The 26,799-nt window shown below is 41.0% G+C and overlaps 1 protein-coding gene across 2 annotated transcripts in view; it reads left to right on the top strand.

The window, feature by feature from the left end:
- Nucleotides 1–3,141: 3,141 nt before the first annotated feature.
- Nucleotides 3,142–26,799, top strand: part of LOC111966062 (OTU domain-containing protein 5-A) — a 58,053-nt gene continuing 34,395 nt past the window's right edge. For both annotated transcript variants that reach the window (XM_023990493.2, XM_023990492.2), the window contains exons 1-2: nucleotides 3,142–3,908; nucleotides 26,683–26,776. In XM_023990493.2, the coding sequence (XP_023846261.1) occupies nucleotides 3,357–3,908; nucleotides 26,683–26,776 (646 nt within the window). In that variant the 5' untranslated portion in view covers nucleotides 3,142–3,356. The remainder of the gene's footprint in view (nucleotides 3,909–26,682; nucleotides 26,777–26,799) is intronic.

The following is a 26,799-nucleotide window of genomic DNA, read 5'->3' as shown; positions in this document are numbered from 1 at the left end:
ATAACATGATGCACACACCGCAATATTTGAATATGCAGAGAGTTTCACTCTGTGTTGTGCTGAATTGGATTTGACCCAAATTTGCATTTTTTTATTTAAGCCACAAAGTTAATGTCTTTACCGTGTTGGCTAGCAGAATTCCTTAACGGCCTTGTTGCAAACAGAATGATGATGATTTGGAGTGGAATTTTTAACACCGCCTTCCTTTCTTTTCACTTTGTCATACAGGCAAGTAATGTAATATTGTTAATCTATTTGTATTTTCAAGTATTGTTCATGTATTTTCTACATTGTAGAATAATAGTGATGACATCAACACTATGAAATAACACATATGGAATCATGTAGTAACCCAAAAAGTGTTAAACAAATCAAAATATATTACATATTTGAGATTCTTCAAACTAGCCACCCTTTGCCTTGATGACAGCTTTGCACACTCTTGACATTCTCTCAACCATATTCACCTGGAATCCCTTTCCAACAGTCTTGAAGTAGTTCCCACATATGCTAACCACTTGTTGGCTGCTTTTCCTTCATTCTGTGGTCCAACTCATCCCAAAACCATCTCAATTGGGTTGAGGTTGGGTGGCTGTGTAAGGACTATTTGACCAAGAAGGAGAATGGAGTGCTGCATCAGATGAACTGGCCTCCACAATCACCCAACCTCAACCCAATTGAGATGGTTTTGGGATGAGTTGGACCACAGAATGAAGGAAAAGCAGCCTACAAGTGGTTAGCATATGTGGGAACTACTTGTTGGGTCATTGTCCTGTTGAAAAACAAATGATTGTCCCACTAATTGCAAACCAGATGGGATGGCGTATCGCTGCAGAATGCTGTGGTAGCCATGGTGGTTAAGTGTGCCTTGAATTCTAAATAAATCACAGACAATGTCACGAGCAAAGCACCCACACACCATAACACCTCCTTCATGTGGGAATTTTTATTTAACCTTTATTTAACTAGGCAAGTCAGTTAAGAACAAATTCTTATTTACAATGACGGCCTACACTGCCAAACCCGGACGACGCTGGGCCAATTGTGCCCCGCACTATGGGACTCCCAATCACGGCCGGTTGTGATACAGCCTGGATTCGAACCCGGGTGTTTGTAGTGACGCCTCAAGCACTGAGATGCAGTGCCTTAGATTGCTGCGCCACTCCCAATTACCCGACCTCAACCCAATTGAAATAGTTTGGGATGAGTTGGACCACAGAGTAAAGGAAAAGCAGCCAACAAGTACTCAGCATATGTGGGAACTCCTTCAAGATGGTTGGGAAAGCATTCCAGGTGAAGCTGGTTGAGAGAATGCCAAGAGTTTACAAAGTTGTCAAGGCAAACGGTGGCTACTTTGAAGAATCTAAAAATGTAAAATATAGTTTGATTTGTCTAGCAAAAAATTTTTTTTTTGCTTAATACATGATTCCATATGTGCTATTTCATAGTTTTGATGTCTTCCCTATTATTCTACAATGTACAAAATAGTATAAATAAAGAAAAACCCTTGAATTAGTAGGTGTGTCCAAACTTCTGACTGGTACTGTATATACAGTAGTATTCTAAATACCCATATTCATGTTAAGTTCAAAAGAATACAATATAAAAATGGCTGACACCATTCAAACAAATGAGGGTTTGGAACTTTAAAGCCAATTATCTCAGAATAATCTTTATGCAGATAGAACCTTTTCGTCCCAAGCTCTCGAAATGCACATTTTATAAATCTGCAACATTTACATTTAAGTCATTTAGCTGACGCTCTTATCCAGAGCGACTTACAATTTGGAAAGTTCATACATATTCATCCTGGTCCCCCCGTGGGGAATGAACCCACAACCCTGGCGTTGCAAGCGCCATGCTCTACCAACTGAGCCACACCAACTGAGCAACACAAGTATGATGTGTATAGGGTACCTGTGGAGATGAGATAAGACCAAGAAATCCATTGTAATTGTGGATATGATAAAATAGCCAGTAACTCTACCTCAATAAACACTATATTTAATATTTTTTCAGATTGAGAATATTAATAAATTGTGAAGGTAAGGCAGGGCAGTATAATAACCATTTGATTATTTCAAGAACTACAGGTCCTTTGTCAATGTTCTAAATGTTATTTCCAGAATGAATAGCATAAAGAATGGGAAGAAATTGCATAACATTATGGGTGAGGTAAGCCTAGAGAAAATAATTACTTTATTTTTCCAAAAGGAACTTCAGTTGATATGAGATGTGATGACCCAGCTCATCCATTCTTCAAGACTAACCGAGTAAATATAGCCTATGCACGTTTGTTAACATGATCAAGAAGACTTTACAAATTACCTCAACTAACCTGTACCTCCGCACATTGACTCAGTACCGATACCTCCTGTATATAGCCTTGTTATTGTTATGTCATTCTCGTGTGTTACTTTTTGATGCCATTTTTATACTTTAGTTTATATAGTAAATATTTTCTTAACTATTTCTTGAACAGCATTTTTGGTTTAGGGCTTGCAAGTAAACATTTCACTGTAAGGTCTACTACACCTGTTGGATTCTGCGCATGTGACAAAATACCGTTTGATTTGATTTGATTTAGATACAGTAAGGTTTGTGCATTGGGTCTTGGAGCATATCGGAACATCTTTGCAAATTTTTTATTTTATTAGCTAGACCTACTATTTTAGCAAATCACTCAAATAAAGTAAAGCATGCTTAATGAATGAAAATCAAATAACAATTATGTCTGTCCAATAATCATAAAGGAAAACATTTACTGTTTATCTTGCAAAACAAAAAACAATTAATCAATTACACCTGGATAAATCAAATCAAATCAAATTTATTTATATAGCCCTTCGTACATCAGCTAATATCTCGAAGTGCTGTACAGAAACCCAGCCTAAAACCCCAAACAGCAAGCAATGCAGGTGTAGAAGCACATAAATGAAGAAAACGAATTAAATTAAACTAACGTTTATACTTTACATAAAGCAAATTATTCGTTCTCATCAAATGGCCATTTTATGGTTGCTAGGCAGAAAGACCATTGACACGGAAAACGTCCAAAGTAAAAAAAAAAAGCTTGTTGCACTGGGGAAGTGACGTTCCTGTGTCGTCAGGTCTGTGTTGATTTTTTTGTGGTGACTGGAGAGCTTGGAGGACGGCAAGAGGGAGCAGGTATGTTTTTGTTCATCTATCCCCAGAAAACAAAGCCAATAACAGATTAAATCGATATATTCTGTCACCTACTTGTTTAAGGTCGAATATTGCACAAAAACGGACGTCCCAAACGGCAAAGTAGGCGTAGGCTACATTCTGGAAAGGAAGAATCGTCACCCCTTTTACCCCCTCCCTAACAGACAACCATGACGATTCTTCCAAAGAAGAAGCCGAACTCGAGTGTCGATGTTTCGGACCACCCGGACGAAACTGACAGAAGAAGTGGCTCTGACACGCATCAACATCCTCACGGAGGTCGTACAGGTGCAAGACCAAGGGCCTCGCCGCCGCCGCCATGGTCGTATCATCCCGCTCCACCTTCGACAAGGGAAGATAGACGGAACGAGGCTAGCTCTCGGCCGCAGCAGGCCTCGCCTCCTCCCATGGGTTCAGGCTCTCCTGTTGGACCTGGGGATGGGAATGGAGGAATAACATGCGTTACTGGGACACGCGGGGAACTGTCATGCAGCATTTGCTGTGGTGGAGGAATTGGAAGTTGCTGTTTGGGACCCGGTCTGAGTAAAAGGCGAAGACAAGCAACCTGCACTGGTGTGGCTGGTGGTGGAACACCTGGCGTAGTTGGAGGTGGCGGCGGAGGTCCCAGTGCTGATTCGGAGGAAGGTGCGGGTTACAACAGTGAAGACGAGTACGAGAATGCTTCGAGACTGCAGTCTGAGGACCTAGCGACAGTAGAGCAGGTAAACCAGTGTAAAATGTAGCGTCTTTTAGAATCCTAGAGTGAAAGACTAATCTCTAACAAGTATGCTCAGCATGCCAGAACATCCCATTACAAGTCAGAATGTTGAGTAAACTTGAAAGTAACTGACTTTACTAGGGTATTAGGGGGGTAAACTTAACATTGCTTTTAGAGCAGAACGTGCTGAATAAAACAAGACTCCCAGAAGCACAGTGCACATTGTTTCATTTATGTAGGCTTTACGATTGTTGAGATATTATGGCAGGTAGCCTAGTGGTTAAAAAGCGTTGCCAAAAGGCCGCTGGTTCGAATTCCCGAGCCCACTGTGACAAATTTGTCAATGTGCCCTTGAGCTCCTGTAAGATGTTCTGAGTAACTGTCTGCTAAAATTACTAACATAACAAAAAAMATTGTGTCCAAATTCCGGGTCAAAAGGTCGCTGGAGATAATGCACAGCTAAATGAGAAAAGCCTTTTATTTATTTTGAATGGCACCAAAATGACACATGACACAGGTGGACTCAGATCATAGAAGTGATAGGAATGTCACTGTGTGTGTGGCAGTGGCTAACCTTCCTGAACTACTCTAGCAAAGGTGAGATTGCAAATGTTCATAAATATGTAAACAAATAAATGGCTTTCCAAACATAGATTATTGGTTGGGTCTTTTGCCCATTTATTAGCAGCAAAAATAAAATGTTCCATACAGGCAGATGACATTACAGTAGGTGCATATCTGCAAAAACGGTTTCGACGATTTATGATAATACTGTACATCTCAATTTTTCTTGTTTTTCTCTAAACAAAAAAAAAAAGACAGACATAATTCAAATAATTCATTTATTAAAATGAGAAATTAACAATGCCACTTTTTGTATCAACAAGGCCTATATGTGCAAAACTAACAAATGAACAACATCACTTGCCAGGCTGTCATCATGAAACATAGGATTTTTTTTATAATAATGGAGAGAGAAAAAATGCCTTGTATCCCTGAAAAAGCAATGTGCAAAATAACAAAACAAATACTAAATTGTTGTCAAAGAAATCAAAGTTCCTTTGCTCGTTTCTGAAAAGGAATGACATGCCTGTCTACTGACTCTGGCTTTAGGTGTGCCCTGTGGCATGTTACAATGTTCCCACCTTTGCTGAAGACCGTCTCTGAAGGGCACACTAGTAGGAATGCATAGGTACTTAGCAACATTGTTTTGTCCTGGGAAGTTGGCCTCATGAAGCTTCCACCACTCAAGTGGGTCTGTGTCAAGGGACATCAAGTAGCTTGACAGCTCATTTTTGATGGAGTTCTCCTCTGACTGGCAGGCATACGGCACTGTCTTTTTTAAGAAGTTTGCAAGTGTTTTCTTGTTCTTAGCCACAGGTTCAGCTTCTTCTTGGCGCACATGCAAAGCTGTGCCAGGCTAAGGTGTACTTTTCTCAGCTAGCAGAGACTTCAGCTCCAAAACCGCTCTTCGTTTGATGCTCTCAATCTTGTCTGCTATGTATTTTTGTCCTGAACCGGGGATCCATCAAAGACGCCATATCCAGGAGGTCAACTGTGGCAAGCTGGATCGTACTTCACATTTAGATACTCCAGTGTGATGCTCTTGATTTGTTTTGTGAGATCGTTCTCACCCTCCTTTGACCTGCGGCTTGAGGTAAGAGACACTGACGTAGTCCTCACCAGACAGCGTGTCATTGAATTCTTGTAGTAGGCTTATGGCCGTGTTCACTGACTCCAACACAACGCTATCCTGTTAGCTGGGCACCAGGTGCCTGCTTTTCTTCTCTGAGCCCAGAACCCGGGCTATGCCACTTTCCTGCTCCAGGTACTCGTTCAATCATCTTCTCTTCTGAACCCCACCTGGTTGGGGACTCTGTGATGAGCTGGTGAGTGGGTAGAGTGTACCAAAACTGTATCTCGCCTCTTCTTCCAGCTGGAAGAGAAGCTGCGGACAACCTTTTTGCATACCTCGATGGCAATGTCAATCCGTGAGTCTTTCAGACCATAACATTTTTTTAAATGTATGTATGTATGTATAAAGCATAATTTTCATTATCCACACTTACCGATGGCGCGGTGAAGCCTGTGTCCAAAGCACTTGTTCAAGCCCAATGCTTTTATCATGTTGCTCCTGCTGTTAGTTGTCATGCACAACTGTCTGTCTTCGCTCAGCTTCCACGATGCCAGTGCATCTTTGAGACCTTGGGCTATTATTTCACTGGGGTAAGTATGATATCTGGAGGCATACATTTAGTAACCTCCAGTCTTCATCTACAGTGGCAAGAAAAAGTATGTGAACCTTTTGGAATTACCTGGATTTCTGCATAAATTGGTTATAAAATCAAAGTCACAACAATAGACAAACACAGTCTGCTTAAACTAATAACACACAAACTATTATACGTTTTCATGTCTTTATTGAACACACCGTGTAAACATTCACAGTTTATGGTGGAAAACGTATGTGAACCCTTGGATTTAATAACTGGTTGACCCTCCTTTGGCAGCAATAATCTCAACCAAATGTTTTCTGTAGTTGCGGATCAGACCTGAACAACGGTCAGGAGGAATTTTGGACTATTCATCTTTACAAAACTGTTTCAGTTCAGCAATATTCTTGGGATCTCTTTTGTGAACCGCTCTCGAGGTCATGACACAGCATTTTATATTGGGTTGAGGTCAGGACTCTGACTGGGCCACTCCAGAAGGCGTATTTTCCTCTGTTGTTGATTTACTTCAGTGTTTTGGGTCGTTGTCCTGTTGCGTCACCCAACTTCTGTTGCGCTTCAATTGGCGGACAGATAGCCTTACATTCTCCTGCAAAATGTCTTGATAAACTTGGGAATTCATTTTTCTGTCGATGATAGCAAGCTGTCCAGGCCCTGAGGCAGCAAAGCAGCCCCAAACCATGATGCTCCCTCCACCATACTTTACAGTTGGGATGAGGTTTTGGTGTTGGTGTGCTGTGCCTTTTTTTCTCCACACATAGTGTTGTGTGTTCCTTCCAAACAACTCGACTGTAGTTTCATCTGTCCACAGAATATTTTGCCAGAAGCACTGTCGAACATCCAGGTGCTCTTTTGCGAACTTAAGATGTACAGCAATGTTTTTTTTTTGATAGCAGTGGCTTCTTCTGTGGTGTCCTCCCATGAACACCCTTCTTGTTTAGTGTTTTCCGTGTCGTCGACTCGTCTACAGAGATGTTAGCATGTTACTGAGATTTCTGTAGGTCTTTAGCTGACACTCTAGGAGTCTTCTTAACCTCATTGAGCATTCTGCACTGTGCTGTTGCAGTTCTGCGCTGTGCTGTAGCAACAGTGCTGAACTTTCTTCATTTATAGACAATTTGTCTTAACATGGACTGATGAACATCAAGGCTTTTAGAGATACTTTTGTAACCCTTTCCAGCTTTATGCAAGTCAGCAATTCTTAATCTTAGGTCTTCTGAGATCGCTGTGAATGTTTAAATTATGCATTCAATTTAAACAAGAAATACAATAATTTTTGTGTTATTAGTTTAAGCACACTGTTTGTCTATTGTTGTGACCAAGATGAAGATCAGATCAAATGTTATAACTAATTTATGCAGAAATCCAGGTAATTCCTAAGGGTTCATATACTTTTTCTTGCCACTGTATGTTGTGGACAGTCAAGCTTAGGTATGGGTCCGATGTTCTGCTTGACCATAGATCGATTGTGGTAGAAAAGTAAGACACATTAGCCAGCTTCTCGGTGACTCTTTCATGGGTAGCAATGTATAACCGTGGCAATGCTTGTTCTGCAAAATACCTGCAGCTTGGTAGCTGATATTTGGGGTCAATTGTGTTTAGCAGCTTTTTGAAGCCGGACTTTTCCACTGTATAGATGGGGACCATATATTTTGCTAGGTGTGATAGGTCACCACATCTTTTATCTCCTACCTCAAAATGTTCTTGTCATATGGGATGACGTTTGAAAATTATGTGGCTATGGTTATTTACAGGACTTTTTGGGAGTGGGATGATTGGAAACATCAGCATCACGTATTTCCATACATTCCTCCCATTTCACCTCGTGTTTCTGTCTCAGGTGCTGGGAGAGGCTAGTTGTGCTGCTACGTTTCATAGCAATTGTTTTTCGACACACTTTGCACGGGACATAAGTTTGCTGAGCATCTGACCTCACAAACCCGAACCACTGCCTTATTACAGAACAAACATTGATGCCCTTTTTGGGGATGATTTCATCCTGGGCTTGCTGAGCTTGCTTCCTCATTGTCCATTTTGGTAGAGTGCTTGCCACTACACTTCATGGGCATGGTTACAACTTGGGAAAGGCTGCCCAAGATTGTGATTGGTGGATAACTTTTGTGTATGTGCCGTGACGCAGTTGTGGCATGGTTCAGTTTAGAGGTCGACCGATTATGATTTTTCAACACCGATACCGATTATTGGAGAACCAAATATGAGCCGATAATGATTAATCGGACGATTCAAATAAATGTATGTATTTGTATTTTTACATTTTTTAAAATTTATTTAAATATTTATTTAAATATATACACACACACACACACACACACACAGTTGCAAGTCGGAAGTTTACATACACCTTAGCCAAATACATTTAAACTGACATTCCTGACATTTAATCCTAGTAAATATTCCCTGTCTTAGGTCAGTTACCACTTTATTTTAAAAATCACCACTTTATTTTAAGAATGTGAAATGTCAGTATAATAGTAGAGAGACTGATTTTTCAGCTTTTATTTATTTCATCACATTCCCAGTGGGTCAGAAGTTTACAATACACTCAAATAGTATTTGGTAGCATTGCCTTTAAATTGTTTAACTTGGGTCAAACGTTTCGGGTAGCCTTCCACAAGCTTCCCACAATAAGTTGTGTGAATTTTGGCCCATTCCTCCTGACAGAGCTGGTGTAACTGAGTCAGGTTTGTTAGGCCTCCCTGCTCGCACACGCTTTTTCAGTTCTGCCCACAAATGTTCTATAGGATTAAGGTCAGGGCTTTGAGATGGCCACTCCAATACCTTGACTTTGCTGTCCTTAAGCCATTTTGCCACAACTTTGGAAGTATGCCGAGGTTATTGTTCATTTGGAAGACACATTTGCGACCAAGCTTTAATTTCCTGATGTCTTGAGATGTTGCTTCAATATATCCACATCATTTTTCTTTCTCATGAAGCCATCTATTTTGTGAAGTGCACCAGTCCTTCCTGCAGAAAAGCACCCCCACAACATGATGCTGCCACCCCTGTGCTTCACAGTTGGGATGGTGTTCTTCAGCTTGCAAGCCTCCCCCTTTTTCCTCCAAACATAACAATGGTCAGTCATTATGGCCAAACAGTTCTATTTTTGTTTCACCAGATCAGAGGACATTTCTCCAAAAGTACGATCTTCGTTCCCATGAGCAGTTGCAAGCCGTAGTCTGCCTTTTTTATGGCGGTTTTGTAGCAGTGGCTTCTTCCTTGCTGAGCAGCCTTTCAGCTTATTTCGATATAGGATTAGATTTACTGTGGATATGGATACTTTTGCACCTGTTTTCTCCAGCATCTTCACAAGGACCTTTGCTGTTGTTATGGGATTGATTTGCACTTTTCGCACCACAGTACGTTCATCTCTAGGAGACAGAATGCGTCTCCTTCTTGAGGGTATGACGGCTGCGTGGTCCCATGGTGTTTATACTTGCGTACTATTGTTTGTACGTGGTACGTGGTACCTTTAGGCGTTTGAAAATTGCTCCCAAGGATGAACCAGACTTGTGGAGGTTTTTTTCTGAGGTCTTGGGTGATTTCTTTTGATTTTCCCATGATGTCAAGCAAAGAGGCATTGAGTTTGAAGGTAGTCCTTGAAAAACATCCACAGGTACACCTCCAATTGACTCAAATTATGTCAATTAGCCTATCAGAAGCTTCTAAAGCCATGACATCGTTTTCTGTAATTTTCCAAGCTGTTTAAAGGCACAGTCAACTTAGTGTATGTAAACTTCTGACCCACTGGAATTTTGATACAGTGAGTTATAAGTGAAACAATCTGTCTTCAAACAATTGTTGGAAAAATTACTTGTCTTGCACAAAGTATATGTCCTAACTGACTTGCCAAAACTATAGTTTTTTTACAAGAAATTGTGGAGTGGTTTTAAAATTAGTTTTAATTACTCCAACCTAAGTGTATGTAAACTTCCGACTTCAACTGTATATATATATATATATATATATATACATACATACATACATACATACATACATACATACATACATACATACATACATACATACATACATACAGTGGGGCAAAAAAAGTATTTAGTCAGCCACCAATTGTGCAAGTTCTCCCACTTAAAAAAGATGAGAGAGGCCTGTAATTTTCATCATAGGTACACTCAACTATGACAGACAAAATGAGAAAAAAAAATCCAGAAAATTACATTGTAGGATTTTTAATGAATTTATTTGCAAATTATGGTGGAAAATAAGTATTTTTGTCAATAACAAAAGTTTATCTCAATACTTTGTTAAATACCCGTTGTTGGCAATGACAGAGGTCAAACGTTTTCTGTTAAGTCTTCACAAGGTTTTCACACACTGTGCGATTTTGGCCCATTCCTCCATGCAGATCTCCCTCTAGAGCAGTGATGTTTTGGGCTGTTGCTGTGCAGACACGACTTTCAACTCCCTCCAAAGATTTTCTATGGGTTTGAGATCTGGAGACTGGCTAGGCCACTCCAGGACCTTGAAATGCTTCTTACGAGCCACTCCTTCGTTGCCGGCCGGTGGGTTTGGCATCATTGTCATACTGAAAGACCCAGCCACGTTTCATCTTCAATGCCCCTTGCTGATGGAAGGAGTTTTCACTCAAAATCTCACGATACATGGCCCCATTCATTCTTTCCTTTACACGGATCAGTCGTCCTGTCCCTTTGCAGAAAAACAGCCCCAAGCACTGATTTTCCACCCCATGCTTCACAGTAGGTATGGTGTTCTTTGGATGCAACTCAGCATTCTTTGTCCTCCAAAACACGACGAGTTGAGTTTTTTACCAAAAAGTTCTATTTTGGTTCATCTGACCATATGACATTTCTCCCAAACTCTCTGGATCATCCAAATGCTCTCTAGCAAACTTCAGACGGGCCTGGACATGTACTGGCTTAAGCAGGGGGACACGTTCTGGCACTGCAGGATTTGAGTCCCTGGCGGCGTAGTGTGTTACTGATGGTAGGCTTGTTACTTTGGTCCCAGCTCTCTGCAGGTCAATTCACTAGGTCCCCCCGTGCGGTTCTGGATTTTTGCTCACCGTTCTTCTGATCATTTTGACCCCACGGGGTGAGATCTTGCGTGGAGCCCCAGATCGAGGGAGATTATCAGTGCTCTTGTATGTCTTCCATTTCCTAATAATTGCTCCCACAGTTGATTTTTTCAAACCAACTGCTTACCTATTGCAGATCAGTCTTCCCAGCCTGGTGCAGTCTACAATTTGTTTCTGGTGTCCTTTGACAGCTCTTTGGTCTTGGCCATAGTGGAGTTTGGAGTGTGACTGTTTGAGGTTGTGGACAGGTGTCTTTTATACTGATTAACAAGTTCAAATAGGTCCATTAATACAGGTAAACGAGTGGAGACAGAGGAGCCTCTTAAAGAAGAAGTTACAGGTCTTTGAGAGCCACACATTTGCTTGTTTGTTAGGTGACCAAATACTTATTTTCCACCATAATTTGCAAATAAATAAATTAAAAATCCTACAATGTGATTTTCTGGATTTCTTTTTCTCATTTTTGTCTGTCATAGTTGAAGTTACCTATGATGAAAAATTACAAGCCTCTCATATTTTAAGTGGGAGAACTTGCCACAATGGTGGGCTGACTAATACTTTTTTGCCCCACTGTATATTTATTTATTTATTTGTATTAATGACAATTGCAATACCGAATGATCACTTTTATTTTAACTTAATATAATACATCAGTAAAATCAATTTCTCTCAAATAAATAATGAAAACATGTTCAATTGGTTTAAATAATGTAAAACACAGTGTTGGAGAAGAAAGTAAAAGTGCAATATGTGCCGTGTAAAAAAGCTAATGTTTAAGTTCCTTGCTCAGAACATGAGAACATATGAAAGCTAGTGGTTCCTTTTAACATGAGTCTTTAATATTCCCAGTTAAGTAGTTATGGGTTGTAGTATTATAGGAATTATAGGACTATTTCTCTATACCATTTGTATTTCATATACCTTTGACTATTGGATGTTCTTATAGGCGCTATAGTATTGCCAGCCTAATCTCGGGAGTTGATAGGCTTGAAGACATAAACAGTGCTGTGCCTCAAGCATTGCGAAGAGCTGCTGGCAAACACAGGAAAGTGCTGTTTGAATGAATGTTTACGAACCTGCTGCTGCCTACCACCGCTCAGTCAGACTGCTCTATCAAATATCAAATCATAGACTTAATTATAATATAATAAATACACAGAAATAGGAGCCTTAGGTCCTTAATATTAACACCCCAGCCATCCTACAATCTAAGCTTGATGCCCTCAATCTCACACAAATTATCAATGAACCTACCAGGTACCACCCCAAAGCCGTAAACACAGGCACCCTCATAGATATCATCTTAACCAACTTGCCCTCTAAATATACCTCTGCTGTTTTCAACCAAGATCTCAGCGATCACTGCCTCATTGCCTGCATCCGTAATGGGCCAGCGGTCAAACGACCTCCACTCATCACTGTCAAACGCTCCCTGAAACACTTCAGCGAGCAGGCCATTCTAATCGACCTGACTGGGGTATCCTGGAAGGATATTGATCTCATCCCGTCAGTAGAGGATGCCTGGTTATTTAAAAAAAATGCCTTCCTCACCATCTTAAATAAGCAAGCTCCATTCAAGAAATTTAGAACCAGGAACAGATATAGCCCTTGGTTCTCTCCAGACCTGACTGCCCTTAACCAACACAAAAACATCCTATGGCGTTCTGCATTAGCATCGAACAGCCCCCATGATATGCAACTTTTCAGGGAAGCTAGAAACCAATATACACAGGCAGTTAGAAAAGCCAAGGCTAGCTTTTTCAAGCAGAAATTTGCTTCCTGCAACAAAAACTCAAAAAAGTTCTGGGACACTGTAAAGTCCATGGAGAATAAGAACATCTCCTCCCAGCTGACCACTGCACTGAAGATAGGAAACACTGTCACCACCGATAAATCCACTATAATTGAGAATTTCAATAAGCATTTTTCTACGGCTGGCCATGCTTTCCACCTGGCTACCCATTACCCCGGTCAACAGCACTGCACCCCCCACAGCTACTCGCCCAAGCCTTCCCCATTTCTCCTTCTCCCAAATCCAGTCAGCTGATGTTCTGAAAGAGCTGCAAGATCTGGACCCCTACAAATCAGCCGGGCTAGATAATCTGGACCCTTTCTTTCTAAAATGATTTGCTGAAACTGTTGCCACCCCTATTACTAGCCTGTTCAACCTCTTTTGTGTCATCTGAGATTCCCAAAGATTGGAAAGCAGCTGCGGTCATCCCCCTCTTCAAAGGGGGGGACACTCTTGACCTAAACTGCTACAGACCTATATCTATCCTACCCTGCCTTTCTAAGGTCTTCGAAAGCCAAGTCAACAAACAGATTACCGACCATTTCGAATCCCACCATACCTTCTCCGCTATGCAAACTGGTTTCAGAGCTTGTCATGGGTGCACCTCAGCCACGCTCAAGGTCCTAAACGGCATCTTAACCGCCATCGATAAGAAACAATACTGTGCAGCCCTATTCATTGACCTGGCCAAGGCTTTCGACTCTGTCAATCACCACATCCTCATCGGCAGACTCGACAGCCTTGGTTTCTCAAATGATTGCCTCGCCTGGTTTACCAACTACTTCTCTGATAGAGTTCAGTGTGTCAAATCAGAGGGTCTGTTGTCCGGGCCTCTGGCAGTCTCTATGGGGGTGCCACAGGGTTCAATTCTTGGACCGACTCTCTTCTCTGTATACATCAATGATGTCGCTCTTGCTGCTGGTGAGGCTCTGATCCACCTCTACGCAGACAACACCATTGTGTATACTTCTGGCCCTTCTTTGGACACTGTGTTAATGCTGTCTCTTATACACATCTAGATGTGTATAAGAGACAGGCCATCCGTTTTGTCACCAAAGCCCTATATACTACCCACCACTGCGACCTGTACGCTCTCGTTGGCTGGCCCTCGCTTCATACTCGTCGCCAAACCCACTGGCTCCAGGTCATCTACAAGACCCTGCTAGGTAAAGTCCCCCCTTATCTCAGCTCGCTGGTCACCATAGCAGCACCCACCTGTAGCACACGCTCCAGCAGGTATATCTCTCTGGTCACCCCCAAAACCAATTCTTCCTTTGGCCGCCTCTCCTTCCAGTTCTCTGCTGCCAATGACTGGAACGAACTACAAAAATCTCTGAAACTGGAAACACTTATCTCCCTCACTAGCTTTAAGCTCCAGCTGTCAGAGCAGCTCATAGATTACTGCACCTGTACATAGCCCATCTATAATTTAGCCCAAACAACTACCTCTTTACCTACTGTATTTATTTATTTTGCTCCTTTGCACCCCATTATTTCTCTCTACTTTGCACATTCTTCCACTGCAAACCAACCATTCCAGTGTTTTTATTAACCATTTCAGATTTTTACTTGCTATATTGTATTTACTTTGCCACCATGGCCTTTTGTTTGCCTTCACCTCCCTTATCTCACCTCACTTGCTCACATTGTATATAGACTTATTTTTCACTGTATTATTGACTGTATGTTTGTTTTACTCCATGTGTAACTATGTGTTGTTGTATGTGTCGAACTGCTTTGCTTTATCTTGGCCAGGTCGCAATTGTAAATGAGAACTTGTTCTCAACTTGCCTACCTGGTTAAATAAAGGTGAAAAAATAAAAATATGGTAAAATCTGGAAACGATCATTTTGAAAACAAAACGTGTATTCATTCAGTGAAATACGGAACCGTTAGTTATTTTATCGAACGGGTGGCATCCATAAGTCTAAATATTGCTGTTACATTACACAACCTTCAATGTTATGTCATTATGTAAAATTCGGGCATATTAATTACGGTCTTTGTTAGGAAGAAATGGTCTTCAAACAGTTCGCAACGATCCAAACTGCTGCATATACCCAGATTCTGCTTGTACAGAACGCAAGAGAAGTGACACAATTTCCCTAGTTAATATTGTCTGCTAACATGAAATTCTTTTAACTAAACATACAGGTTTAAAAAAATATATTTGTGTATTGATTTTAAAAGGCATTGATGTTTATGATTAGGTACATTGATGCAAAAACAGTGCTTTTTTGGTGAATGCGCTTGTTAAATCATCACCAGTTTGGCAGAGTAGGCTGTGATTCGATGGTAAATGAACAGGCACCGCATTGATTATTTGCAACGCAGGACAAGCTAGTTAAACTAGTAATATCATCAACCATGTGTAGTTAACTAGTGATTATGTTAAGATTGACTGTTTTTTATAAGATACGTTTAATGCTAGCTTGCAACTTACCTTGGCTCCTTGCTGCACTCGCGTAACATGTGGTCAGCCTGCCACGCAGTCTCCTCGTGGAGTGCAATGTAATCGGCCATAATCGGTGTCCAAAAATGCTGATTACCGATTGTTATGAAAACTTGAAATCGGCCTTAATTAATCGGCCATGCCGATTTTAATCGGTCAACCTCTAATCTGTACATTACCTCTGACAGAGAGCGAGATGCAGGATTTTCCAACGTTATATCCTGAGCAATGTAGTGATGCACCGATATGACATTTTTGGCCGATACAAATATTGATTATTTTCCTTGCCAAAAAACCCGATACCGATAACCAATATAAAAAAAATGTGCTGCCTTTTAAGCATTCTAATACAGTTAACTTCTTATGGCTGCAGGGGCAGTATTGAGTAGCTTGGATGAAAGGTGCACAGAGGTGCCCAGAGTAAACGGCCTGCTCCTCAGTCATAGTTGCTAATATATGCATATTATTATTAGTATTGGATAGAAAACACTCTGAAGTTCCTAAAACTGTTTGAATTATGTCTGTGAGTATAACAGAACTCATATGAAAGGCAAAAACCTGGAAATTCTGAGGCTGGTCGAGTTTCAACCAAGATCCCAGTGAAATCACAGCGAGATATGAATGAGTATTCGCTTCCTACGGCTTCCACTAGATGTCAACAGTCTGTAGAACTTTGTCTGATGACTCTACTGTGAAGGGGGGCCGGATGAGAGGAGAATTAGTCACCACGGCCATGAGGTGACCATTCTTTGACCATGCGCGTTCACGTGAGAGGCAGCTCCGTTCCATCGCTCAACTGAAGTCAATGTAATTCTCCGGTTGGAACGTTATTCAAGATGTATGTTAACAACATTCTAAAGATTGATTCAATAGTAGTCCTTGTAAATAAGAATTTGTTCTTTACTGACTTGCCTAGTTAAATAAAGGTTACACACACCACACTGACCAAAAAGTCATTTTGTTGGCATTTACGTATGTCCCCATTACCAGTAAAACATAATCAAAACCTAATGAAATCCGCTTGAGATATTAATGATGTTGCACTGCCTAGGGGTTCCACTAGATGTCAACCATCAATAGAAATTATAATGAGACTTCTATGGTGTTGTGGGCGTGAATGGTAGCAGATTCTTTCAGGTGTCTGGCAGTCAGCCATTTTCTGATCACGCTTATTCCTCATTGTACCCACTTGCTTTCCATTGCTCATGAAGACAAGAAGGAATACTCCGGTTGGAACTTTATTGAAGCTATATGTTAAAAACATCCTAATGATTGATTCTGTACTTAGTTTGAAATGTTTCTTCAACCTGTAATATAACTTTTTGAAGTTTTTGTCCGATGTAACGCTGACCAGAATGAGCGTTTGGATATGTATACCAAACGCGCTAACAAAAGAAGGTATTTGGACATAAATAACAGACATTATTGAACAAAACAAATATTTATTGTGGACCTGGGATTCCTGGAGTGTTTTCTGATGTAGATCATCAAAGGTAAGGGAATATTTATCATGTAATTTCTTGTTTATGTTGACGTCAACATGGCGGCAATTGTGACTAAGTTTTCTGAGCGCTGTCTCAGATTATTGCATGGCTGGCTTATTCCGTAAAGTTTTTTTGAAATCAGACACAGCGGTTGCATTAAGGAGAGGTATGTGTATAACTTGTATTATCATCTACATTTATGATGAGTATTTCTGTTGAATGATGTGGCTATGCAAAATCACTGGATGTTTTTGGAACTAGTGAATGTAACGTGCCAATGTAAACTAATATTTTGATAAATAGGAACTTTATCAAACAAACATACATGTATTGTGTAACATGAAGTCCTATTAGTGTCATCTGATGAAGATCATCAAAGGTTAGTGATTAATTTTATCTCTATTTGTGCTTTTTGAAACTCCTCTCTTTCACTGGAAAAAAAAAATGGCTGTGTTTTTCTATGGCTATATGTGGTGACCTAACATAATCGTTTGTGATGCTTTTGCTGTAAAGCATATTTGAAATCGGACACTGTGGTGGGATTAACAACAAGAATAGCTTTAAAATGGTATGAGATGCATGTATGTTTGAGGAATTTTAATTATGAGATTTTTGATGTTTTGAAAATGGCGCCCTGCACGTTCACTGGCTGTTGTCATATCAGTGTAAGGTCTACAACTGTTGTATTTGACCATGCTGGTCATTTATGAACATTTGAACATATTGGCCATGTTCTGTTATAATCTCCACCTGGCACAGCCAGAAGAGGACTGGCCACCCCTCATAGCCTGGTTCCTCTCTAGGTTTCTTCATAGGTTTTGGCCTTTCTAGGGAGTTTTTCCTAGCCACCGTGCTTCTACACCTGCATTGCTTGCTGTTTTAGACCTTGTAGACCTTACACTGAAATGCTTACAAGCCCTCATCCAACAATGCTTTGGCCTTTCTAGGGAGTTTTTCCTAGCCACCGTACCTGCATTGCTTGCTGTTTTAGACCTTGTAGACCTTACACTGAAATGCTTACAAGCCCTCATCCAACAATGCTTTAAGAAATTAAGAAAAACGCGTTAAGTAAAAATAAAGAATTTAAATTAAACAGCAGCAGTAAAATAAAAATAGCGAGGCTATATACAGGGGGTACCGGTTAGTCGAGGTAATTGAGGTAATATGTACATGTCGGTAGAGTTATTAAAGTGACTATGCATAGATAATAACAGAGTAGCAGCGGCGTAAAAGAGGTGAGGGGTAATGCAAATCGTCTGGGTAGTCATTTGATTAGATGGTCAGGAGTCTTATGGCTTGGGGATAGAAGCTCTTTAGAAGCCTCTTAGACATAGACTTGGCGCTCCAGTACTGCTGGCCGTGTGGTAGCAGAGAGAACAGTCTATGACTTGGGTGGCTGGAGTCCTTGACAATTTTTAGGGCCTTCCTCTGACACCGCCTGGTATAGAGGTCCTGGATGGTGGGAAACCTGGCCCCAGTGATGTACTGGGCCGTACGCACTACCTTTTGTAGTGCCTTGCAGTCGGAGGCCGAGCAGTTTTCATACCTGGCAGTGATGCAACCAGTCAGGATGCTCTGGATTGTGCAGCTGTAGAACCTTTTGAGGACCCATGCCAAGTCTTTTCAGTCTCCTGAGGGGGAATAGGTTTTGTCGTGCCCTCTTCACTATTCTCTTGGTGTGCTTGGACCATGTTAGTTTGTTGGTGTTGTGGACACCAAGGAACTTGAAGCTCTCAACCTGCTCCACTACAGCCCAGTCGATGAGAATGGGGGTGTGCTCAGTCCTCCTTAAACTGTAGTCCACAATCATCTCCTTTTTCTTGATCACGTTGAGGGAGAGGTTGTTGTCCTTGCACCACACGGCCAGGTCTCTGACCTCCCTATACGCTTTCTCGTTTTTGTCGGTGTTCAGGCTTACCACTGTAAACAGCTTTACAAACAATATGTTTATTGATTTTTCTTCTTTTAAAACGTCTTATGGCTGAGATCCCGCTAACGGGATCGATATGACAACAGCCAATGAAAGTGCACGGTGCCAAATTCAAACAACAGAAATCTCATAATTAAAATTCCTCAAGCATACAAGTATTTCACACCATTTTAAAGATACACTTCTTGTTAATCCCACCACAGTGTCCGATTTCAAATAGGCTTTTCGGCGAAAGCACCACAAACGATTATGTTAGAGCCATGATTGGTCAGAGCCAAGTCAAAGAAAACACAGCCATTTTTCCAGCCAAAGAGAGTCACAAAAATCAGAAATAGAGATATAATTAATCACTAACCTTTGATGATCTTCATCAGATGACACTCATAGGACTTCATGTTACACAATACATGTATGTTTTGTTCGATAAAGTTAATATTTATATAAAAAAAATCTCAGTATACATTGGCGCGTTATGTTCAGTAGTTCCAAAAACATCCGGTGATTTTGCAGAGAGCCACATCAATTTACAGAAATACTCATTATAAATGTTGATGAAAATACAAGTGTTAGTTATACATGGAACTTTAGATACACTTCTCCTTAATGCAACCGCTGTGTCAGATTTTAAAAAAGCTTTACGGAAAAAACAAACCATGCAATAATCTGAGTACGGCGCTCAGAGCCCAAACAAGACAAAAAGATATCCGCCATATTGTGCAGTCAACAGAAGTCAGAAATAACATTATAAACATTCACTTACATTTGATCTTCATCAGAATGCACTCCCAGGAATCCAAGTTCCACAAATGTTTGTTTTGTTCGATAATGTCCATCATTTATGTCCAAATAACTCTGTTTTGTTTACGCGTTCAGTACACAATCTAAACTCACGACGCGCGGGCAGGTCCAGGCAAAAGTTCAGACGAAAAGTCATATTACAGTCCGTAGAAACATGTCAAACGAAGTATAGAATCAATCTTTAGGATGTTTTTAACATAAATCTTCAATAATGTTCCAACCGGAGAATTCCTTTGTCTTCAGAAATGCCATGGAACAGAGCTCGTTCTCACGTGAACGCGCATGATCAGCTCATGGCAGACCTTACTCAATCCCCTCTCATTTGGCCCCACCTCACAGTAGAAGCATCAAACAAGGTTCTAAAGACTGTTGACATCTAGTGGAATCCTTAGGAAGTGCAACATGACCAATATCCCACTGTATCTTCAATAGGGAATGAGTTGAAAAACGACCAACCTCAGATTTCCCACTTTCTGGTTGGATTTTCTCTCAGGTTTTTGCCTGCCATATGAGTTCTGTTATACTCAGACATCATTCAAACAGTTTTAGAAACGTCAGAGTGTTTTCTGTCCAAATCTACTAATAATATGCATATTCTAGCTTTTATGGCTTTGTAGCAGGCCGTTTACTCCAGGCATGCTTTTCATCCGGACGTGAACATACTGCCCCCTACCCCAAAGAAGTTAAACCACACTGCCATCCGCCCTCCATTTGGCAAATATGACCATGATTCTATCCTCCTGATTCCTGCTTAAAAGCTACATTTCAAGTAGGAAGGACCAGTGACTCGGGCTATAAAAAAAGGGGTCAGATGAAGCAGATGCTAAGCTACAGGACTGTTTTGCTAGCACAGACTGGAATATGTTCCGGGATTCTTCCGATGGCATTCAGTCGACATCAGTCACTGGCTCCATCAATAAGTGCATCGATGACATCGTCCCCACAGTGACTGTACGTACATACCCCAACTAGAAGACATGGATTACAGGCAACATCCGCACTGAGCTAAATGGTAGAGCTGACGCTTTCAAGGCGCAGGACTCTAACCCGGAAGCTTATAAGAAAGCCCGCTATGACCTCCGACAAACCATCAAACAGGCAAAGCGCCAATACAGGACTAAGATTGAATCGTACTACACCGACGCCGAGAGCTGCCCAGTGATGCGAGCAAACCAGAGAACCTAAATTACTTCTATGCAAGTAACACTGAAACGTGCGTGAGAGTATCAGCTGTTCTGGCTGACTGTGTGATCTGATCTCCGCAGCCGATGTGAGTAAGACCTTTATACAGGTCAACATTCAGACGGATTACCAGGACGTGTACTCCGAGCATGCGCTGACCAACTGGCAAGTGTCTTCACTGACATTTTCAACATCTCCCTGTCCGAGTCTGTAATACCAACATGTTTCAAGCAGACCACCATAGTCCCTGTGCCCAAGAACACTAAGATAACCTGCCTAAATGAATACCGACTCGTAGCACTCACATCTGTAGCCATGAAGTGCTTTGAAAGGCTGGTCATGGCTCACATCAACTCCGCTATCCCAGAAAACCTAGACCCACTCCAATTTGCATACCGTCCCAACAGATCCACAGATGATGCAATCTCTATTGCACTCCACACTGCCCGTTCTCACCTGGACAAAAGGAACACCTATGTGAGAATGCTATTCATTGACTACAGCTCAGCGTTCAACACCATAGTGCCCTCAAAGCTCATCACTAAGCTAAGGACCTTGGGACTAAACGCCTCCCTCTGCAACCTGATCCTGGATTTCCTGACGGTTCCACCCCCAGGTGGTAAGGGTAGGTAACAACACATCCGCCACGCTGGTCTTCAACACGGTGGCCCCTCGGGTGCATGCTCAGTCCCCTCCTGTACTCCCTGTTCCCCCATGACTGCACAACCAGGCACGACTCCAACACCATTATTAAGTTTGCCGGTGACACAACAGTGGTAGGCCTGATCACCGATGACGATGAGACAGCCTATCAGGAGGAGGTCAGAGACCTGGCCGTGTGGTGCCAGGACAACAACCTCTCCCTCAACATGATCAAGACAAAGGAGATGATTGTGGACTACAGGAAAAGGAGGACCGAGCTCGCCCCCATTCTCATTGACGGGGTTGTAGTGGAGCAGGTTGAGAGCTTCAAGTTCCTTAGTGTCCACAGCACCAACAAAAGAACATGGTCCAAGCACACCAAGACAGTCGTGAAGAGTGCACGACAAAATCTATTCCCCCTAAGGAGACTTAAAAGATTTGGCATGGGTCCTCAGATTCTCAAAATGTTCTACAGTTGCACCATCAAGAGCATCCTAACTGGTTGCATCACTGCCTGGTATGGCAACTGCTCGGCCTCTGACCGCAAGGCACTACAGAGGGTAGTGCGTACGACCCAGTACATCACTGGGGCCAAGCTTCCTGCAATCCAGGACCTCTATAGCATTTTTAGGGTTGGCCCTAAAAATTGTCATACTCCAGCCACCCTAGTCATAGACTGTTCTCTGTGCTACCGCATGGCAAGTGGTACCGGAGCGCCAAGTCTAGGACCAAGAGGCTTTGAAACAGCATCTAACCCCAAGCCATAAGACTCCTGAACATCTGTTCAAATGCCTTCCCAGACTATTTGTGTAGCCCCCCTATTTTACACTGCTGCTACTCTCTGTTATCTATGCATAGTCATTTTCACTTCTTGCGGATCAGTGTGACGCTAGCGTCCCATTTCGAAAAATTCCGGTAAAATTGTAGAGCGCCAAATTCAAATTAAATTACTACAAATATAAAAATGTCATGAAATCACAAGTGCAATACATCAAAATAAAGCTTAACTTGTTGTTAATCCAGCCGCTGTGCCAGATTTCAAAAAGGCTTTACGGCGAAAGCAAACCATGTGATTATCTGAGGACAGCGTGTCATTTTCAACCAGGGAGTTGTGCCACGAAAGTCAGAAATAGCGATATAATATATGCCTTACCTTTGAAGATCTTCTGTTGGCACTCAAAGGTCCCAGTTACATTACAAATGGTCCTTTTGTTCGATAATGTCCTTCTTTATATCCATAATAACTCAGTTTAGCTGGCGCGCTTCAGTCAATAATCCACTCGGTTTCCCCCCTTCAAAATGCATACAAAATTAATCCAAAACGTTACCAATAAACTTATCCAAATAAGTCAATCAACGTTTATAATCAAACCTTAGGTACCCTAATACGCAAATAAATGATAAAATGTAAGACAGAGAATCGTTATTGTCTTTACCAGAGAAAAATACTAAAGAACGCGCTCTCATTCACGCGCTTGGAAACACTACAGCTACAATTTCTGGCTCATTTTTCCAAAAACCAGCCTGAAACTCTTTCTAAAGACTCTTGACATATAGTGGAAGCCCTAGGAACTGCAATCGGGCACGATTTCGACCTATTATAAAAGTGCCAGCCTTTGAAATCAGTGGTAGGATGACATTTTTTGGGGGGGATGGTTTGTCCTCTGGGTTTCACCTGCCAAATAAGTTCTGTTATACTCACATACATTATTCAAACAGTTTTAGAAACTTAAGAGTGTTTTCTATGCAAATCTACCAATTATATGCATATCCTAGCTTCTGGGCCTGAGTAGCAGGCAGTTTACTTTGGGCACGCTTTTCATTCGGATGTGAAAATACCGCCCCCTATCCCAAGAGAAGTTAATAACTTTACCTACATGTACATATTACCTTGACTGACCGGTGGCCACGCACATTGACCTTGTACCGGTACCCCCTGTATACCCCCTCACTATTGTTATTTTACTGCTGCTCTTTAATTATTTGTTACTTTTATTTCTTATTCTTATTNTTTTTTAACTGCATTGTTGGTTAAGGCTTGTAATCATTTCACTGTAAGGTCTACACCTCTTTGTATTCGGCATGTGACGAATAAAAGTAGTAAAAAAAAAACAATAAAAAAAAAAACATTTGATTTGATCTGCGTGCCAGTTATGATTTTCATATGCACATTTTCATGGAACATTTTAATTTATAATAACATGTTCATATCTCAAAATCAATCATGTGGTTTATCAACATTTTATCTAAATGAAAATGATACAAATATAGAAGCCGTTTACAAATGATGTCAAAATAGCCTTCATAAATATCCTGGAAATCACATTGGCTACGCATGGCCTGTGTGCAAGGAACTGTAAACATTGTATCAACTATTGTATTAACTTGGTCCTGTTGCACGAAGCTCGTGCTAGCAAACTTGCAACGTTGTATAACATTTTTGGGCCCTCATTTTCCCGCTCCAGACATTGCTGTAGGCTATTTTGTTCAAGTGATAAGATGTAATCAGGTAGGCCTTTTTTATGATGTTTCCATCGGATCAGAGCATGACATTTTTTTCCCCTTTCATGCTGAGTGGTAATCTAAAGAGAGAGAGAGAGCTGGAAAGATTTTTCAAATAGGCTATGTTGAGGAACTGTTGTCATCCTCAATGGATGTAAAAACATACATTGTTTACTTGCTGTTTGAGGAGAAGAATAAATTACTTTGAGAAGCTCCACAGGGATGGTGAGCTAAGCCAATCAGAAATGTTATCAGATCCCCATATGGGCACATTTATAGGCCTACATTTGGCACAGGCTAGGTATACTAGTCCTACTTCTATATGCTTAATCCAGTGCTTGTCCTTACTGAAGATTGACAGGAGCGCTAAATTCACAACTCATAAATGGAATGAAATAACTTTTTTTCTCACAAGTGTAACCTAGGTTGTGCCCTCTGCAAACAATGTGTCCACTCCTAAAATGACAAGGCTAATGCAGCCTATCGACCATACAATCGACCAGTCGACTAAATGTGGTCTATTTGGAAACTATTCAGACCCTTTGACTTTTTCAACATTTTGTTACGTTACAGCCTTATTCTAAAATAGATTAAATCGTTTTTTCACCCCTCATCAATCTGCACACATTACCCCATAATGACTAAGTTAAAAGCATGTTTTTCAAAAAAATCTAAATCAAAACGGAATATCTCATTCACAGTTGAAGTTGGAAGTTTAGAAGCTAGGATATCCAGGATTTTTTTTTTGTAGGTCACTCTCTTTTCAATGGGTTTTCTATGGGGATCTAGATTTCTAAGGCACTTGCTTGCAGTTCCTGTCGCTTCCACTGGATGTCAACAGTCTTTAGAAATTGGGCAGTTCAGAACGAGGATCGAGTCTAGTGTACTGTTTGTTAGGGGCCCGCGACCTGAAAGCTCGCTCCACTTTGTTTTTATACGCTATTGAACACAGTTTATCCCGTCTTTAATGTTATCGATTATTTACGTAAAAACACACCTAAAGTTGTATTAGGAAAGTTGTTTGAAATGTTTGGATCAAGATTACAGGTAACTTATTAGACATTTTGTAGTCATGTTGCGCGAGTTGGAACCGGTGTTTAAAAAAAAATCAAACGCGCCAAATAAATTGCCATTTTGGAGATATAATGACGGAATTAATCGAACAAAAGGACCATTTATGATGTTTATGGGACATATTGGAGTGCCAACAGAGGAAGATCTTCAAAGGTAAGGCATGAATTATATCGTCTTTTCTGACTTTTGTGTCGCGCTTGGCGGGTTGAATTATGATTTTCATGTGTATGTTTGCTGGGGTGCTGTCCTCAGATAATAGCATGGTTTCCTTTCGCCGTAAAGCCTTTTTGAAATCTGACACGGTGGCTAGATTAACAAGAAGTTAAGCTTTAATTTGGTGTATTGCACTTGTGAATGTATGAAAGTTAAATATTTGTACAAAAAAAAATGCATTTCGCGCTCTGCCATTTCACCAGATGTTGTCGAAACGTTCCGCTAGCGGAACCCCTAGCCGTAAAAGGTTTTAAAAGGCACAGTCAACTTAGTGTATGTAAACTTCTGACCCACTAGAATTGTGATACAGTGAATTATAAGTGAAATAATCTGTCTGTAAACAATTGTTGGAAAAATTACTTGTGTCATGCACAAAGTAGATGTCCTAACCGACTTACCAAAACTATAGTTTGTTAACAAGAATTTTGTGGAGTGGTTGAAAAATTTGTTTTAATGATTCCAACTTAAGTGTATGTAAACTTCCGACTTCAACTGCACATAAGTATTCGGACCCTTGACCCAGTACTTTGTTGAAGCACCTTTGGCAGCAATTTATTTTTCTTCGCTTTGTCATTATGGGGTATAGATTGATGTGGACAATTTTTATATAATCCATTTTAGAATGAGCTTATAACATAACAAAATGTGGAAAAAGTCAAGGTGTCTGAATACTTTCCGAATGCTGTATGTGATCGTATGCAAATGTTTGCAAGGTTTGAAATCATTATGTTTTAGTCGAATACAGCAGTATATCTTTTGGGGTTTCTTGCGGTCAATTTGCAGTGAAATAATTATTTGTAAATATGTTCTGACCATCTGTTCAAGAACAGATCACCCCCCCGGCTGAATCTAGTTGATGATCCCTGGTTTAGTGTGTTACTTCTCGAGAGGGCGTAGATGGCTTGGAGGATGTTCGCTACAACCTCACACTTTGCTGGCACTCAGGTCCGCTTTTTATTTTAATAAAAAAATATATATTAAAATTTTATTTAACCTTTATTTAACTAGGCAAGTCAGTTAAGAACATTCTTATTTACAATGACGGCTTACCCCGGCCAAAACCAGACGACGCTGGGCCAATTGTGTGCCGCCCTATGGGACTCCCAATCACAGCCGGATGTGATACAGCCTGGATTCAAACTATGGACTGTAGTGACGCCTCTTGCGCTGAGATGCAGTGCCTTAGAATGCTTCGCCACTCGGGAGCGCTTTAATGGGCACGGAAAATTTCATTGGAGACTTTGTAAACAAATGTGTAGCTAAAACAAACAAAATTTAAGTAGCCTAATTTAGCTCTTGGAAGGTCGTGGCTCACTTGAGACAGTAATGTAACATTACCTCCTATAGGCTAGGCCTGCCTATATAACCCACTGCATTAAATGACAGGTTTTCTGTTTCTCTTAGCAGGAGCACTGGTTTGAGAAAGCACTTGGGGAAAAGAAAGGATTCGTCATAAAAAAAATGAAAGAGGATGGAGCATGTCTCTTCAGGGCTGTTGGTAAGTAGACATTCTTCTCATTT

The sequence above is a fragment of the Salvelinus sp. IW2-2015 genome, linkage group LG7 (genome assembly GCF_002910315.2).
Source record: "Salvelinus sp. IW2-2015 linkage group LG7, ASM291031v2, whole genome shotgun sequence".
NCBI lineage: Eukaryota > Metazoa > Chordata > Actinopteri > Salmoniformes > Salmonidae > Salvelinus > Salvelinus sp. IW2-2015.
This window is presented reverse-complemented; position numbering and strand designations above follow the sequence as displayed.